The 17619-nt window shown below is 44.4% G+C and overlaps 2 protein-coding genes across 4 annotated transcripts in view; both read right to left on the reverse strand.

The window, feature by feature from the left end:
* Window positions 1–9413, reverse strand: part of TMEM201 (transmembrane protein 201) — a 24204-nt gene extending 14791 nt beyond the window's left edge. Inside the window, exons 1-6 of the mRNA XM_065649778.1 lie at window positions 9121–9413; window positions 4908–5028; window positions 4058–4252; window positions 3704–3880; window positions 2848–3239; window positions 2197–2400 (exon numbers count right to left, since the gene is read on the reverse strand). Of these exons, the coding sequence (XP_065505850.1) occupies window positions 2197–2400; window positions 2848–3239; window positions 3704–3880; window positions 4058–4252; window positions 4908–5028; window positions 9121–9221 (1190 nt within the window). The 5' untranslated portion in view covers window positions 9222–9413. The remainder of the gene's footprint in view (window positions 1–2196; window positions 2401–2847; window positions 3240–3703; window positions 3881–4057; window positions 4253–4907; window positions 5029–9120) is intronic.
* SLC25A33 (solute carrier family 25 member 33) overlaps window positions 4946–17619 on the reverse strand; it is a 25954-nt gene continuing 13280 nt past the window's right edge. For 2 of the 3 annotated variants that reach the window (XR_010607408.1, XR_010607409.1), the window contains exons 5-11: window positions 16694–16760; window positions 15078–15361; window positions 14055–14411; window positions 12509–12706; window positions 11456–11660; window positions 10388–10526; window positions 4946–5028 (exon numbers count right to left, since the gene is read on the reverse strand). Coding sequence is in view for 1 of the 3 variants with exons in the window: in XM_065649779.1 (XP_065505851.1) it covers window positions 14209–14411; window positions 15078–15361; window positions 16694–16760 (554 nt within the window). In the remaining 2 variants the exon portion in view is untranslated. Of the gene's footprint in view, window positions 5029–10387; window positions 10527–11455; window positions 11661–12508; window positions 12707–13582; window positions 14412–15077; window positions 15362–16693; window positions 16761–17619 lie in introns of those variants that run through there. The other variant, XM_065649779.1, reaches the window with a different exon arrangement.

A 17619-nucleotide genomic window follows, 5' to 3' on the forward strand; every position in this document is an offset into this window, starting at 1 on the left:
CACACCCCTTCTCCTTCTAATGGTCTCAGTATTTATCCTTCGAAACACAACTCTGAGACTGGAACAAGAAACAATCTGGGACTGTGAGCTGGAAAACAAACATTTTGGGTCAGGACTGATAAATTATGGGAACACAGAAGAGTGGACCCAGACTTTGCAGACGCTGGATTCCTTTTGTGGACGAGTAAGTAAAGAACCCTCAGAGCAGCATCATTCAGAAGCACCAGAACAGAGAAAGGGGTCCTGTTTGCTTGGAGGTGGATATCGCGGTAATCTGAAGGCACCGGAAAAAATTCCAAAAGAGAGCAGGGATGGGGAGCAGGTCTGTGTGTCCCTGTCCCGTGCCAGTCGCTAAGTCACAGGCAGTCGGTCCTTCAGCCAGGAGCTGTACCGTCCCATGACACTCAACTTGGCTTCTGTTAATGACTCTCTACAGAGCTTTTGTTAGTGCTACCTTTCTGCTTTCACAATGAGGACTGGTTTGGAGAGCAATAACTATGAAAAGCTATGGAATATATTTTGTTTCCTTTAAAAAAGCTTCTACAATTTCACGAGCATCTGCAGCATCCAGTAGTGTCTGAGTCTTTCAGCAGGAGATGCAGACACTTCACAGTGAGAGCTCCATTCTGATTATTTTAGAGTTTATACATAGGAAGATCAAGACAATCAATTAAATTATATCAGATTATTAGTGTGGCAAGTTCCACCGTGCTATTCTGAACAGAAGAAAATAGCAGATCTCCTGTGACAATTCTATTTCCTCTTGAAAGACCCAAATCCAGATGAGCAACTCAGGGGAGCGCCTTGCAAAAAAAAAATTGCAGGATAATCAGACTGCTTATCCTAAGAGGCCCCAACAAGTTAATCCTACAAAAACCCAAACAGCTGAAAGCTCCTTCCTCCCCCCCAGTAACATCCAGCCATCCCAGCTCGCACCAGAGGACTGCCAGGCACTCAAAGTCACAATTTCCAGACCCATTTCTTCAGTGGCATTAGCACCAACACCAGACTTCAAAAAGGAACCCCTCTGAGTAACAAGAAACATCCACCTCTATTGCTGTGCGGTCCCACAGCAGTGGCTCCCACCCCTTCCTACAGCACATGCTCCTAATCTGTTATCAATGATAAGGAAAACATTGACCAAGTAGTGATGTACAATGAAAGCTGATCATGTACCATAGCATGAGGTTGTTCGCCCTGTATTTCTTCTCTTTCTAAAGCTACAGGAGTGGAGGAACATATGCATTCTAATCCAATTGTGGTTTTACGCAGATGCTCCTCAGGGAGTGGTGGGGGTGAGCAGATTAAAAACCCAAAGAAAATCAGCACTGAAAGCAATGGTCACTGATAGATTTGAAAATTTAGCCTAAACCAGCTGAATACTTTTAGATATTAAATCAAGACACCCTGAGCTACATAACCTTTTAAAGCACCCTTTTAGATAAATTATTGAAGTTCCAGTCAAAAGCACTTAAGGACGCCTCTTAAAATAGGAGTCATAGGAGAATGGCAGAGCAAGAGAGCATGCGGTTAAGTGATGCTACACAGCGGAAGGCAAGAAAAAACAGGTTATGGACTCCGTGTGTCCCCTCCCCACATGCCTGTACCCCATGCAGAGTTACTGCAGCACACGTTACGAGGACTCGGAATCCAGAGGCAAGTTCCCATTAGTTCGAAATTAAAATGACCAGCACCATTAGAAACCTGAAGGTGGCCTGGGCCCCATGGAGGATCAAGGCAGAGGATTCCTCTGTGACTGGCTAAGGATGGACAGGCAGCGAGAAGAACCAGAAGGACAGGAGGAGCCAGAATCTCTTTGGCTGGAGGAGCAGAATGGGGAGAAGGCTGCATTTATGGAGCAGTTTGTGAAGCAGCTGCTGGAAAAACTGGCTTTGGGAAAGTTGGATATTTGCGCTGCTGACGCAGGATTCAGGAGGAAGGGAGAATGGAGGCAGCAGGAGTAGCTTCCGTGGCTAGCACCAGCAGTGGACATGCTCCAAGCAGCTAGCACAGTGGGAAGGATGGGAAAAAAATAATATATAAAGGAAGAAAACATCTTCACTGCTTAGCTAATTTAAAAAAAAAAAAAAAAAAAAAAAGAAAAAAAGAGGGAAAATAAAAAGAGGAGAGAGAAGCACCAGTCGCAAAGAGTTCACAAGGCTTTTTTTCCCCCAGTGTCACTGCTCTGGCTCTGACCTTCGGGGCCGGTATCTCCGATGGCCCGTTGATTTCCGCGTGGCCACAGCTGCGGTGAAGCCCACCAAGCAGCACAAGGACGTGGTGCCAAATTTGGCTGTGTCTAGCCAGTTGGGTGTTTCTGTCTTCAGGTACCTCTCAGCTAAATGCAGACTCATCACTACGAACCACAAGACCGAAGCAAACGCATCAATTCTCCGGAGCCTGCAATGCCAAAAAGAAACCAAACAAGACACAAGGTAAGAGTTTAAACACCAATGAACGCCCTTAGCCCTGGAGAAGGAAGGTAGGGAGGGTATCCAGACTGAGCAGGTTATGTACTATCTCTTACTACGGTTCTATCACCCACAGCCCTTGCCCTTGCTGCGGTACCATTCTGATCTACGAGATTACAGAGCTGCACAGGGAGCTTTTCACTCACAGTAATTCAAGCTTAAATAGAATGAACTAGCACACAGATCCAAAGCAAGCTCTGCTGCCTCCATCCAGACAGTAAACCAAAAAATAACAAAGAGAACTGTGCCACCCAGTACTACGGGTGCCATTCTGGCAAGTGTTTACCCCGTGGATCACTGAGTCAAAACAAGGCAAAAGGCCTCCAGCGTAACACAGTTTTCCTTTAAGTGAAACAGAAGAAAAGAGCACACTGACCTGATCCGCCCAGCTAAGAACATGGCCAACAGGCAGGTGAACAGCCCAAGGACAGCGACCGCCATCTGGTGATTCTTCCCGTAAGCCCATGCGGCACTCAGGTTCTCCACCATCTGTTCTGGGAGCAGGCGGAGCAGCTCCTGCCAGCCTGCCACCACCATGGAAGTGTCATTTTCCGAGTCTGCACGTGAGCTTCTGTCAGTCCTGTTCTGAAGGGACGCTGGACCAGAAGAGACAGGAGCAGGAACCGCTGCACTGAGTGAGAAGGGGTTGCCTGAGCCATACAAGGCCATCAGAACCAGGAACGTGCAGCTGAGGAAGGCCAAGAACCGCAGAAATATCACCTGAGCTGGTGTGGTTATGGAAGCAGAAGAGGAGGATGAACATAAATTCTGCAGAGAAAGGGAGAAACACCTTGTCACAAGCTGAATGAAACTGTTTTGCTCAAGTCCTTGTAAGTCTCTGTGTCCGACACCACATGGGATGCTATAGACTAGTAAAGAGCAACAGCAGAGCTGTGAGCAGAAGCCAAGGTCAGGCAGAGCAGTGAGGCAAGGAGAAGATCACAAATCACTTCCCGTTGTTATTACTTCATTTTTCTCCGTGTACTCCATAGTTTCCTGCACTGTTCTCATAAATTGGCTTCCCTATCTCCCCTTTTCTGCCTGTCCCACTATTTTCCTTCCACTCTGTCATTATTACATTAGACTTACCTTTTGGCAATTGAACTGAATGACACCAGCAGGAGGAAACCTCAAACTAACCCCAGAAGCGTCCGTGGCAACTATTCAGCAAGTGGCAGAACCAGATACCTCTGCACTTCCCTCTAAATTCCCTCATCTCTCCCCCCACGTACCTGAGCATAGGTCTTGTCTGTCTCACGGCGTTTGAAATGGTGGCTGAGCAGCAGCGCCCGGAGCTGCCGATTCTGATGTTTTATGTAATACTCCACAGCAGCCTGGCACGGACGGCACAGCTTGTAGGTTTGCTCCAGATGGTGCTTATACACCTCAATCTCCTCATCGTATTTGCCCTGGTGAGGGAATAGGAGTGGAAAAGTAGATGAGAACTGCAGTACGGTGCTATTTGCAAAGCCGGACAAAATAAGTTATTACAGAGCAAATTAATCAGAGCAGGAATAGCAGATACATGCATGGGAATGCCTTGGTCAAACATTCTCCTGCGATACCAGGCCCTAGTGAACATTTACCTCCTCCCTCGGTGAGAATGAAGCCAGCTGTTTGATCTTCGTGGTTTGATGGTTGTTGCACTTCTTGCAAAGCAGAATTTGGCTGCTCACCCACTGTTGCGGTTTGGTAGGATCACAGAAAGTTGTAGCACCTGATACAACATGGTTAAGGTGTTCCATGTACTGAGCAGGGATGGGCTTGTTGTAGTCTCCATTCTGACAAGCAGCAAAAAGGGAGGCAGGAGGAAACGCAAACAGGAGATCATAAAATCAAAACTAGGTGTGCCCTGGTTGATAACAAGATTCCCTAAGCTCTGTCAGGAGCTCTACACTACATGCATTCACCTATGTAACAAAATAAATAAGTAAAAAATGAGACAAAATGCTTCAAATCTTCTCCTCCGTTCACTGTTCTGTACATCTATTGCAAGCAGCTGGGGGCGGTGGATTTTGGCCCAAGACAGGCTTTGTTATTTAATACTCTAAATAAAGCAATTCAGCTCTTACAAAATAGAAAACCAAAAAAGAATTGTTCCATACATTAAAAAAAACCAAACAAAACACCACATTTTAAAGAGATATTGGTGAAAAAGCCAAGGCCCTTTTTGCCCTTTGAAGCAAGAGAGGAAAATTTGTCTTTATGATTCTACGCCAGCACATCCCAGTACAGTGGATTATTTCTCAAATTTGATCAAATGATCAGCTGCTGAGTTCACAGACGCTCAGCACAGCGCTGCCAGCTGTTAAACCGCTGAATATTCATCTGCATTGGGCCTGTATCATCTTAAACAAGGAGCAGGGTTTTCCTGCAAGCACTGTTCTGCAGGGCGTGCACCTTCCCAGCCACCCTTCGAGCAATTTGTCACAATACCTCTTGGAACCCGTTGTACTGCTCGCAGTTGGGGCAATCCCAGCAGTTGCGATTCCCATACGGCACCACCGTGTCCTGGTTGCAGAACCAGCAGTTCACTGTCACGTGTGTGGGCTTTTTCCTGTTGGGAAAGGAAACGTGTCAGGCATCAACACTGAATTCAGCTGAGGCAGAGGAAAGCAACGGCTTTCAAACAGGGAAATGCAAGAGAGGTTGGACTAACAATCAATCTTCCCATTCATTATGGTTAACGGTATGACTCAGAGTAGTCATTTCAGCAATGAAAAGATGGACTATTACAGTAGAAAGAAATTTCTGCCTGAGGCTTGTATCTCTTTGTGCTAGTACTGTGGACACGCCAGAACGTGAATAACAACCTTGCGAATAACACACTTCACTAGTTTTCAGAAGCATATTTGGGGGTACAAATCTCCATAATCGGCAGTGTTAATATATGCAAAGGGCGAAGTAGAGTCGCTGCTTAATACACAGGATTCTCAGAAACAGAAACTACGATCGACAAGAACTGGTAGTCAGAAACCTAGGAAATGGACTCATGGTTACAGTTTAACTTGCCCTGCTTGTTAGAAAATTTTTCAAGGACAAGGGCATATCAAATTATCCCAAGGTTTGGGCACTGTAAATAGCTGTTTCTTCACAGCTTTAGATACATAAGAAAGAACTGGCAAATCGACATGTCTTCCCCAGCCTTTATGCACTAGAACTGAAGAGACAAGATTAATGACCTGGATCCATTGTCTTGAAACTCGGTGCAGCACCCCAGAGGAAGCACAGCCCAGCTGTCTGGGTTTATCAGAACCAGCCCCTGTCACACCTCCAAGGGAGGGCAGCTGTTCGGGCAAAGCCCAGCAGGGACTTGCTATGGCAGCTCTGCAGACAGACGGACCCAGCTGCCACCAGCCCCGTGTGCTCTGCCCCGACAGCTTCTAACACAGCGGGGAAAGCAACCGAGCAGGGAGGCCTGGAAAGCAAGTAACAGCAGCCAAAGTGCCCAGCAATCGAGAGCAACTTGTGTTCTTCCTACTCTAGGAAATGTTCTCTGCTGCTACAACATTCTGTAGCGAAACATCTTCTGAATGCTGCAGAAATGTTGTCTGGTGCCCTGCAATCAAACGGGCAGGTGGTTCTCCCTTCGGTTAAGCTGGTTTCTCTCTCAGCCATCACCTTTGTAGCTGGATGCCTACAATTTAGACTCTTGCCCGCTCCCATTTCCACAGACCATGTCTTGGAACATGGATCACAAAATATCAAACCTTCAAGTGATGCTTGGGCCTCCTGTTTAAGTACTAGTGTACAGGACAAGCTTGAAATGAAGCACCAGAAAGAAGCCTAAAAAGCCAGAGCACAGGGAGGATTCCCTGCCAGCTGCTGAAAGAAAATGGCTGGAGCTACTAGGGTGACAGATTCTCATCTCAAAATAGATGCATCCACCCACACCCCTCTTAAAATGAATATTCGCTGCTCAACTTTCTTCATTGCCAAGGGGGCTCAAAACAGAAAGTGATCCGAGTTAAAAATATCACCATTGAAACTGACAGGCAAAAAGTACCAAACAAACAACCTAAACTAGACAGAAATCCAGGTTGCTAGTGCAAGTTTTCCCTGCAAGTGACACGTCAAAACAGCCATATGAAGGATGGACAGCAACACCTGTCCATGCTAGTTTCACCTCATTGACATAGGTGTAAAAGCTATGAAAATATAACGCAAAGCCTTCAGCATGTTAACCCCCAAAATAGAAATCTTACTGCATCTTGAGTGTAGACTTTGATAGCAAACCCAGCCTAAACTCCATCCTCTGATGTAGGTCCCAGATACTGTAGAACATGCTACAATCCCACCTTCATGTCACTGTGGCTCCGTCCTCTGGCACCATGGAAATAAGACAGACCACACTTCAGCCTCCACCTATTGTACCACCCATCTAGAACTTGCATGACATGACAGAAAAGGCAAAAGCACTGATTTCAAGGGTAATGCAGAAGTAGAAAACACAGGCCAAAAAACTAGTAAAGCATACATGCTGTAAAGCAAATAAAAGAACCAACTCCAAACACTCTCTGAGAACTTGCTAATATCAGAGACCAAATCCTTAGCATACTCGAGTCCTTTCCATCTTTTCCAAGCAGAATTCCATCTCTCACTCTTGAGGCTGAGGAAGTGCTATCAAGGGTTAAATAGCAGCCCTTCATTCTCACAATGTATGCAAATGAAATGGCTAAGTCCTGGATTATTTGGGATAAAAAGCAGTAATACTTCCTTTTGCGAACCTATAATCTGTTGCCATAGAAATAGGTGCAAAAAATCAGAAGTTCCCAACCTGCTGGATGCAAAAAGAACCCTAAAAAAAGGTCGTTTCAGGCAAGAACATGTAAGTAGGGTGCTAATTTTCTAGGAATTGTGCAGGACTTTAAGAAGATGAGGGAAATGTGGCTACGGCTGCTGGTCTGAACTCAGCAAATAGACTTCCAACAATACGTAACAAACAAGTAGCCAACCTACAATCTCAAAGAAACACCACAAAACGCTTCAGAGTTTTCCTATCTGGTCCAAACTCATAAGGTTTAATGAGTTCCTGTGCACATCTGGCCATCAAATCTTTTTTCTCCCTGCTACAAAAAGGACAGTCTTAGATGCTGGCACAATTACAGCAGTGTAACTCCACATGTTGACAGTTATTCCAGAGCTACTTTTCACTAAGTTGTTCTGCTATATTTAATTTTCCTTTCTACTGAGGGTGGTAAAGGCATCTTGCTAGATACGTAAGTGCACTCACACTGAAAATGGAGCAAAGCGGGGCTGTATCAAAATAGTAACACCAAAGGCAAAGGCAGCATCACGTCTGTGTTTGGATCAGTCCCTTATTAAGCTGTCCTCCTTGATGACTCCGGAAGATTCATTTAACTAATGCAAAGTAAGAAATTTGGTAATATCAGAGTAGCATTGAGAAACACAAGTATGTAGCCCCAAAGAATTATCAAGGTCGCCTCCGGAAAATATTTACAGCTCACCGGCAGTTTTCAAGGACTTGGGAAGAAATGCTTTCCATTCCAGAGACCTTTTGATGAACTTGAGCAACACAAATCAAATCTCTTCCCTCAAAAGACGTCAGCCTCAACTGGGTCAATGAAATGCTGCTTGCTTCACCGGGGATTGCTTTAGGCCACTAGTATTTCTTAGCTGCCCTAAATATGCCATAGAAAGTCTTGTATATGGGCTAATCTATCACGGAGTATTTATATGGTTATGTATAAACAGCAAATGCTTTACAGCAAACCATAAGCATTTTGCTGTGAATGCAGAAATACGCTTCTATTTCAAAGCGTAAACTTGAAGTGAACCTTAACGCGAGCCCTTGGGATCGCCTTGTACTCCAACAGAAACACAAACAGAATACTCAAGTTCTGTTACAGTCTAAAGTGCCCCTGATTCCAGATATTCTCTACATTCATTTCAATCTATGCTATATTAAAGTCTGTCAAATTAATATTTACTCCTTTTATGAAATCTGTTTCCTGACTTTTCTCCTGATGCTTTTTAAACCTCATTTTCAATTGGTCTGTTTAAATTTGCTCTAAGTTCAGAACATTCAGTGCAATTAAAAAATCAACCGATCAAAGAACTCCGGTCACTGATAACTTTGCATTCTACATCTTACCAAGTTTTAGCACTGTTAACAGCGCTGTTATTTCTATGGCACTCTCCCACTGCTCCCCCTGCTTTCACCTCCAAATCAATACAAGACGCAAAATGCTCTTTCCCTGCCTCAAACAGTCAGAAACAAAAGAGGAAAACCCCGAGCGCTCAGCAATCTCTAAACCCGCTAGGAATGCCAGCCTACAGGCTGGGAAAGGGAAGCGTTTCCCATTTCCCCAGCGCAGCTCCCACAGCAGCAAGTCCTTGACGTTCGCTGCAGACACACAAAGGCACGAAGCGATTCCAGGGGACGCAGCAAAACGCCTCCAGCCATTTACCTACAACTTGTCGCCGCTGACAATTCGGGGCGGCGCGGGGGGGGGAAGAAATCCCTTCCTAAACGCGCGCCTCACCACCACCCCAGGGCCACAAGCCAAGCCCGGGAGCCCTCGGCTTGCCCGCCGCCCTACCCGGTCCCTCCGCACCCCGCGGAGCTGCCGGTTCCGCCGCCCAGCCCGCCCGCCCCCCGGCCCGGCCCTACCCTACCCGGCCCTACCTCCGCGCCATGCGGTACAGCAGCAGCCCGGCGGCGGCGGCGCACACGGTGACGCCCAGCCCGGCGGGGCAGCGGGCCAGCAGCGCCCCGGCTCCCTCCATGCCGCTCCCCCACACGGGCCGGCGCGGTGACCTCGGCGGCGGCGGCGCTTTGTACGCGGCGCGGCCGCCCCCCTCCCTCCCGCCGCTGCGCTCCGCTCCTCCCTCCGGCGTGGCGGGGGCGGGCGGTGGGTGAGTCACGGCGCGGGGAGCGCGGCGTGAAAGGCCGGAGTCGTGCGGCGGCGCCGTGAGTCAGCGCCGCCAAAGGCCGAGATCGTGGCCGCGGGGGCGGGGGGGCCCGGCGGGCTCCCTGCCCTTCCGGGAACGCGAGAGGCCCGTCGTGCCTGGCCTGGCGCCGAGTTCAACCAGCTCTTTACACTGATTTTTTTTTTTTTTTTTCCTAAATTTAGACGCGAGACTTTCTGTATTACGAAAGCACCGTTTAGATACCGGCCCTGCCGAGGCAAGAGGCCTGAAAGCCCCGGTGAAGGGTGGCTGCAGGCCCAAGGCTTTTAAAAACCACACCTCCGAAAGGCCTTTAGAAACCACACCTCCACCTAAGAGGATTTCTCCCAAGCACCACTTGCAGAAATAAAACTGTAAAGAACAGGGTCTTTGTATGGATACAAACTGGAACACAGGAGGTTCCACTTAAATACAAGAAGACACTTCTCAGTGAGGGTAACAACACTGGCCCAGGCTGCCCAGGGAGGCTGTGGAGTCTCCTTCTCTGCAGACATTCCAACCCGCCTGGACACCTTCCTGTGTAACCTCATCTGGGGGTTCCTGCTCCGGCGGGGGGGTTGGACTGGATGAGCTTTCCAGGTCCCTTCCAACCCCTGACATTCTGTGATTCTATGATACAACAAGGCAGAGAACCAGCAATTAAATTTAACATACATTTTAAAGGAAAAAGGATGGCTGTTTGGAGAACTATGGAAATTAAACAGATGCAGAGGAAGAAGAAGCAGTTCCAAGAGAACACGTTCTCTCTCAGGATGTACTTTCCTCCCAAAGCACCTGGTTGTCTGGGGAAAATGGAGGATCCCTGCAATCACACTCCCATACCCTCCCCGCTGATTTTAGAGCACAGGTTATCGCCCTTTTGTGGTCCCTGAACAGCTTTGCCCAGTAAACCATGCGCTGAAATAACATCTCACTTGAGTCAAGGGGCAGTACAGCAAGTGCAGCAGGAACTAAAGCACAGGGCGCTGTGGGCAGGTTGTTACCTGTGAGCCAGGAGTTCAAGACGGCTGCTCTAGACTTTCCCTCTCTCTGGACAGACTGATAAACAACCCAACTTTGCAGAAAGCCCTCAGGTCTCTGATGGGAGCAGTGCCCAGGTCAGGCTTGTTCAGGAGCTCTCCCCTAGAAAGAAAGTAACACCCATTTATGCTCTGCCCCTCTCCGCACACACAAGTGGGATTTACTGTTCTTACAGAACTGGCAGCAGTTGGTTTGACAGCCGTGCCTTGCGCTTACGTGAAGGCAAGAGGCAAGACCTCTGCAAGATATGAGACTAAGCCTGCCTTAAATTGTGCAGCTGTTTGCCCGGTTAAAAACAAACAACTCTCAGCACAGTAGACAGAACTGCTTAAAATTCAGGAGAACCAAGTGATGTCAACCTCATGTTTTTGAAAAGCCACCAATGCAAAAGCTCTTCATAAATATTTGTACTGGAAGCTGTACTTTTAAGCTTGTCGTAACTGTGGTTGGGGTCTTAACTGTTCCATTTCTGCAAGCCCCCTAGGACTTCTGTGCTTGAACACTTGTCTATTTTTTTACCACCTCCCTCCCTTCCCATCAACTCTCTCTGTAGTATCAGTGCAAGCATAGATGCATTGTTGACCAGAAGTTGCCTCCTTAAAGGAGCTAGTGAGGAACTCGTGCAAAACAACTACCAGTTGCAGTAAGGGGCACAGTCACGATATTACAACCACCAGTAAATGCAGAGAATTTTGAGGAATATCAAGGCAACCATGGATACCTAAAGGGAAGCCGTAGGTCTTACAGTATAAGGACTTGAGACATCGTCAAACTTAAGAAACGCTTCCAAAGCTAAATTAACCAACATGAGTAGCTCATACTATTGTAGCAAGTGTGTTTGTAATTTAACTATTAATTTATGAACAGCAACAGATGCTCCTGGTAAAGTGAATGGAAACTTTGTGGTCACTTCAGATAAAACCATAGTTTCATCACCTTACAGATAATTAAACTACAAAGGGTCTAGTAATTAAGCCTAAACCTGGAGAGAAACTGCCCAGGAAGTTCTAACCAGTAACAAATTTACGTACCTTTCATGAAACTGACTTTCTGTGGAAGTTGAAGAAGTGGAATGAACAGTGAAAAATGCTGCTAGTTTTTCTTTCACAACCAGAGAAAGGTTGGTTATTTATAAATTCAGATATCCCTTTGGAAAAACGACTTCATCTTCTTCCCTCTGGTAACAGGCTTATTCCATACTCAGTGACATCAATGGGATTGCTCACAGAGCATCACCTAAAAATGGTAACTCTTTACAGGGTTAAGGAATCAAGGGTTAGTGAATTTTAAAAATTATAGTAGAGAGAGGAAGGAAAAAGGAGTAAATTATACTAATTCAGAAATTCTATTACTTCCCAGTATAGCTTATTAACGCCCTATCAAATTAAGACCAATTCTGCAAAGGTTGGTAGCAAAGCTTAAAGAACCAAACCAAAAATCCATTAGAATTCCTGGTTTTCCCTCATATTTATGTGGAACAAAAATTTGTTCACTTTCTCTTGCTTTCTCTCTTACCAAGTCTCAAAGTCCTCAAAGGGGTTTGAGTTCTCTCCCCTCATCTCAAAAGATATCAGCAGTCTACACATTTCACTAACATTTTAAAAGTGAGTTACTGTAGTGTAAGTACACAGGAATACTGATTTCAGAAAGCAAATCTCAGAAAGGAGCAGCACAACTGTCCTAGTTCTCAAAAATAGAAACAGCACTGTGTGACAATTTTGACTCCTATAAAGAGACGAAAGCTTTTGCTGCTTGTCTCCATAAAAAAAACCATGCCAATTTTTAGTTACTCAACTGTTTCCTATTTTAGCTTAGGGGTAATGTGATACAGTCTTTTCAGTAAGACATAATAGAAATCAGTTATTTTTGGAGTTTTGCCTCATAATGAGGTATACACACATTCTACCCTCTTTGCAGTAGGCTCCTCCATCACATTGATGTCAAATATGACCTCAAGTACCAGTCATCAGCCAGGTTCTAACGAGAACAGACGTGAAGGTTTCAATCCAGTTATCAACCCATTATATTTCTGCAACAAAATACGAGCCTGAAAACTTTATTTTGTAAAAGAAAGCCCTACTCACTACTAAGCTGTTTCTTAATGCTTTGCATGCTCCTCCGAAGTCCAAACCTCCGCTGTATATGGTCCTTGAAGTCAAAGATGTCCGTAAACACTTTATGCTCAAGACCTCAACACCTGCTCAGATCATGAGAAGCTCATTGTTCAGTTCAACAGCAGGGAAGACTGAAGCTGGGCTCAAATGCTGCAGTGTTTGTCTCAGCTGCCAAAGCAAATGACACTAATGAACAGGAGAGCATGGTATGGGCAAAGCAAAACACAAATCTACCCATTTGAGTTCTAAAATATTTTATCCTGCACTATCAGTAATTATTAATATACAACACTTTAGTCACAAGGTACTGCTGCAACATAAGTGGTAAAGAGACTACTAAAATTAAAAGCATATTCTAATACTTATGAAAGGACTGATCTCAAGTATGCAGGATATTTGATTTATAACTGACAAAGTAAGAACTGTACCATGACTACTGTTGAAGAATACCCCTTTGACATTGTGTGGCAGATACTGGTTCAACAGGCTGCACTAAACTGGCTAATCCTTATTTCCTTCCGTAAGAAATCAAGTAATGACATAAAGAAACTATTTACATAGGCTGTGGATTTTTTGGTGTTAACTGCAGTGACGTGTCCATGAGATAACATAGTGTCTCATTCCCATCAGCAGCACTGCTCTACAAGGACGTCAAATCAAGAGGGAAATACTCCTCAACATCATATTGTAAAGCAGAATCCAGAACTGCATTTATGGTCTGTAGTGTTTGGGGCCTATCTCACTCTCTGTCCCACTCTCCAGACCCCCAGCATTGAAGTAGAAGGAAAACTTAACACAAAAAAGCTCCACAGTACTAAAAGGCTGAGGTCAGGATACATGACCAAGTTACTGCATCTCATGGAATTTCTGCAGGGCAGCAAGGCCACAACCATTATGTCCTTATGCTCTCCATCCCTCACAAGAGCAAGGTCCAAAAGCCATCGAATCATAACAGATCTGTTTACACACACCAGCATACACATGTATACCAAATGCATAAGTGCACACAGTACGGTAATTAATTTTTTACTAAAAGCCTCCCACAATCACATTCCAGCAATATTGCCAATGTAAGTGGCTTTTCGAAGATATTCTGGTCTGCGTATTTCATACCATCAAAAGAGAGAAACATACTACAAGATTGTCCTACTTGAAGACTCCAGGATGCTCACACAGCAATGAATGATGGACTTTGAATAAATCAGAACTCTCAAAGTTCATTATTTGAGAATTATGCTATTACAGTGCTAAAAAGTGACATGAGCCCAGCGGTAAGAAGACAGAGTTTCAAATTTCCAAACCAGTTCTTCTCTTGTTTTAATACAGTTTTAATGAACATCAGTCCAAGAGATCACTTAATAGTATGAGGTACATTCCTTGACCACATATGGCTGTGCTTAAGGAAAGGGACAAACATATACTTAAATTAAATAGTGTAATTTAATTTAGTAACAGTTTAATTATCATTAAGTTAAAAAAAAGTTATAATTAACTATTAACGTTAATGACTTGAGACCTTTCAGAACGCATGAATCCAAAAGGAAATATCCAGCAGGTGATCACAGACTTGTAGTTTCCCCACCAGCACTGCCACCTGCATCAGTCTCTTAAAGGACTATTTGTTCAATGAAGAAATTGGTCTACAGTCTGTAACAGGAGTCCTGGCTCTGCTACTTTCCACGGTCTTCTAACAGATACACAATTAACTCATAGGTAGACAACACAATGGCTGTGTTTGGTATCTGCCGGATGAGTTGAGCAAAGAGTCCTCTATAGAAGGCGAGATAACCTTCTTCATGTGCTACCAGACGTGCTGTCTGAATGAAAGCCTTGTATTTAGTGCCTTCTTCTCGCAGCCGTGTCCGTATGACCTCTGCAGAAAAGTGAAACAGAGTCCAAAGTTAACAAGATATAAACCTGCCCATCAAGAAACACGCCATGACCATGAAAAGGTATGCAAAACCCAGGGGCAGGAAAACCTTCCTTCCTGTACCAACTTTCAGCCATGGAATCCTGTCCACGTTGCCCTTCAGGCAAGAAGCAAAAGTTAAAGATGTGCTCATTTTCATGTGGAATGAATGGATTATTTGCTCATTCAAGCTGCTACAGAACTAAATGCTTCACTGATGCTCACATAATCAATATTCCTCTTTCTATATAACCATGGTAACATTCACGTCTGTCCAAACAGAATAACCCTGCTCAGCCCACTAGTGTTTCCTACCACTTGATCACAGAATCCCAAAGGCCATGGGGACCCAGATGAGGCTACTAGTGAGAACAGAAGCATTAGGCACTCAATTTCTTTTTGGCATTTTTTGAGATGTTTTGAAATTAGGAAGTCCCAATCACCAACTACATGACTAACTAGGAATGATGGGACCAGTACTGAAAACGCCAATGCATACGCACGTGCCACAGTAATAGGCATTTGGCCATTCAAACGACTAAGAATTTTACAGCCCTAAACCCCATCTCTCGGCTTGGATTACGAGCAACAGCTGTTCTACTGTAGTCATAAATGGAAAAGATAACATACCATGTGGATAAGCAATACAAGAAGCACAGCCCTTTGAAACAGCAGCAGCAAACATCAGTCCAAAGAAGTTTGTCGAGTTCCTTTCGGTCCCGTTAGGAGAAGAAGGGGGCAGCTGGACTTCCTTTATGTGCTTTTTCAAACTTTCATAAATAGCAAAGCAGATAATGGTCTCAGAAATCCCAGCATAGGAGGCAGTCAGGCCTCTATAAAAGCCACGGATACCTTCTGTCTGGTAAACATATCTAGCACACTGCAAAGCATTCATTGGTTTTGAACCTCTGACTCTAAAAAACAAACAAAACACAGCATATAATGAGCCCAGAAAAAGAATTAATATTAAAAAAAATATATCCTATGGCTTTCAATAGTTTTTATAACTACAAAAATGGTTCTCTCTTTAGTTTTACTCCAAAAATCTTCTAGGAAAGCTGCATAGAACAGGACTATCATGCTAAAAGTGCACATTTGGCTTTGCTAATTCACTAATAAATACTTGTAATGATTCTTACAGCTCAAGTTCAATCCAGTCTGTCATAATTCACACCAATGCTTTAAAAGACAATAAGCACTGAAGAGACACTGTTTTGTGTTCAACTAGTAATGTCATTTAAAGTCACCATCAGCATGCCAAGAGACAGAGGTCTGCTACATGAGGAATTATCCTTCATTTTAAGAGGCAGCACTCAGTTCAAAGGTGCCACCCTGTGAAGTGCTGGAATTAAGTCTTATCAATTATTTATAAATTGTGGTGCCTTAAAGGATCTTTCTTATCTGATCTAACATGTCCTTGCAGGAAGAAATTTCCATTCTAAGCAGTCACATTATTAGCAGAGTTCCTCATTGCTTCAATAACCACCAGTGACTGTGAATCACTCAACTAAAAGATATTACTGTCAAATTCCCTCTCTGTCTTCAGGAGGTATGGTTAACAATAATACGATGCCAAAGGAAGCAAAAGATCATTAAACCACTGCAACAGATTCTTATTGCCCCTAGAATGTTTTATGAAACTAAACTCATGTGGCTTCATTACAATTTAGAAACATCAGCCTTTCTGTTCACAGCTACCTCGCTGTGCACCAGTAACCCTGGTTTGCTGCAGGAACACACAACTGTGTGGTCTGGGATCAGAACGAGTGATGTTGCCAAATAGGACACAGACTGCAACCTCCTGCTCAGCCTCCCACGTGAGCTCTTCTGACCTTTCCACAGCCTCTGTTTGCTGTGTGAAAGCATTTCAGTCCTGGATATATCTATCCTCAACACCAACCCATGAAGTACACAAGATTCTGTAAGCAGGAGTCTGAGAGAAAATTAATGCTATACCCAAATTTACCTAAGATTTACAGTGAAACTAGAAACTGAAGGTAATTCAGCACTCAAGGTAACTTCCACGTCCTTCTCAATAGTAACCGTGCATCAAACTGAAGTATGACACACAGAACCTCAACCTTTAGTCTGACCAGGCTTGAAAGGTGGAATTGAGACTCAGAGAAACAACTGGGGCAAGATCTATCACAGTGCAAAGAACCAGGAGTAAAAATGTGACAGCTTGGTTTTCCAGAGGCTCCCTTAGCCACTCACTGGCATCCAGTCTCCCTCCATCAGTTACTTACTTCCGTTCCAGCTGCATTCTGGTTTTCACCATCCATATAGGATTCATCAGGGAATTTGTGATAAAGGCTGAAAAAAAGAAAATCAAAAGTATAGCTGAATCCAGGCCAATGCATTGCCATGGCAAACATGAACTTTATACACTGTGCAGTGCCATAGTCCTAGTTACCAGCTCTATCTAGAGGTTTCAAAAGAAAAAAAGGTGCGTAGCTTACAATCTTTCTCTTGCTAAAGAACCAGCTCATGTTAAACTTCAGGAGGCATTGACCAATGGCCTTGGAATTTCTTAAAGGATTCTTCCTTTTTGCACCTATTTTAATATGTACTTCATGTTCCTAAAGACTGCTGTAGACAAGATACCTCACTTACTGACTGGCATTTGGAATAATACATAAAAGGAAATCTGCAGGGAAAACACGTTTTAGTCTTTTGTTTTCCCCAAGGCTCTAGGTGGTGCCATTGAGCCGTCTCATTAACAGAATGCACCCGTAATTAAGGGGTTAGCTTCGGAAACATTAGTTTTGATGATCACTCTGGTGACTGATGCTTGAACTAGTGGAGCTCTCCTGCAGTATTTTTCCTACAAAACAGACTATTTTCCCCATCCTGGCAGGAAAAATACAACATCCTGAAACAACGAGACTAAAACAGTATCAAAAGGTTACTGCTGTCTTTATTTTCTTACATTCAGAGATGTTGCCATAGCATTGCAGTTGGAAAAAAAGTTCACCCCAAATTAGTTAGCAACAATCTAGAAATATTTCAAAGTGTTGAATGGGAAAACAGTTCCTCTATAGGCAGGTTAAATTAGGAGCTAGCACACTCCTGTTTTCTGGCCCACACAACCTCAAACTAAGTGTACATTTTCAGAATGTGCCACATATATACTGGCCTCTGTACTCATCCATATACCACAATTATCCAGAGC

The sequence above is a fragment of the Caloenas nicobarica genome, chromosome 22 (assembly GCF_036013445.1).
Source record: "Caloenas nicobarica isolate bCalNic1 chromosome 22, bCalNic1.hap1, whole genome shotgun sequence".
NCBI lineage: Eukaryota > Metazoa > Chordata > Aves > Columbiformes > Columbidae > Caloenas > Caloenas nicobarica.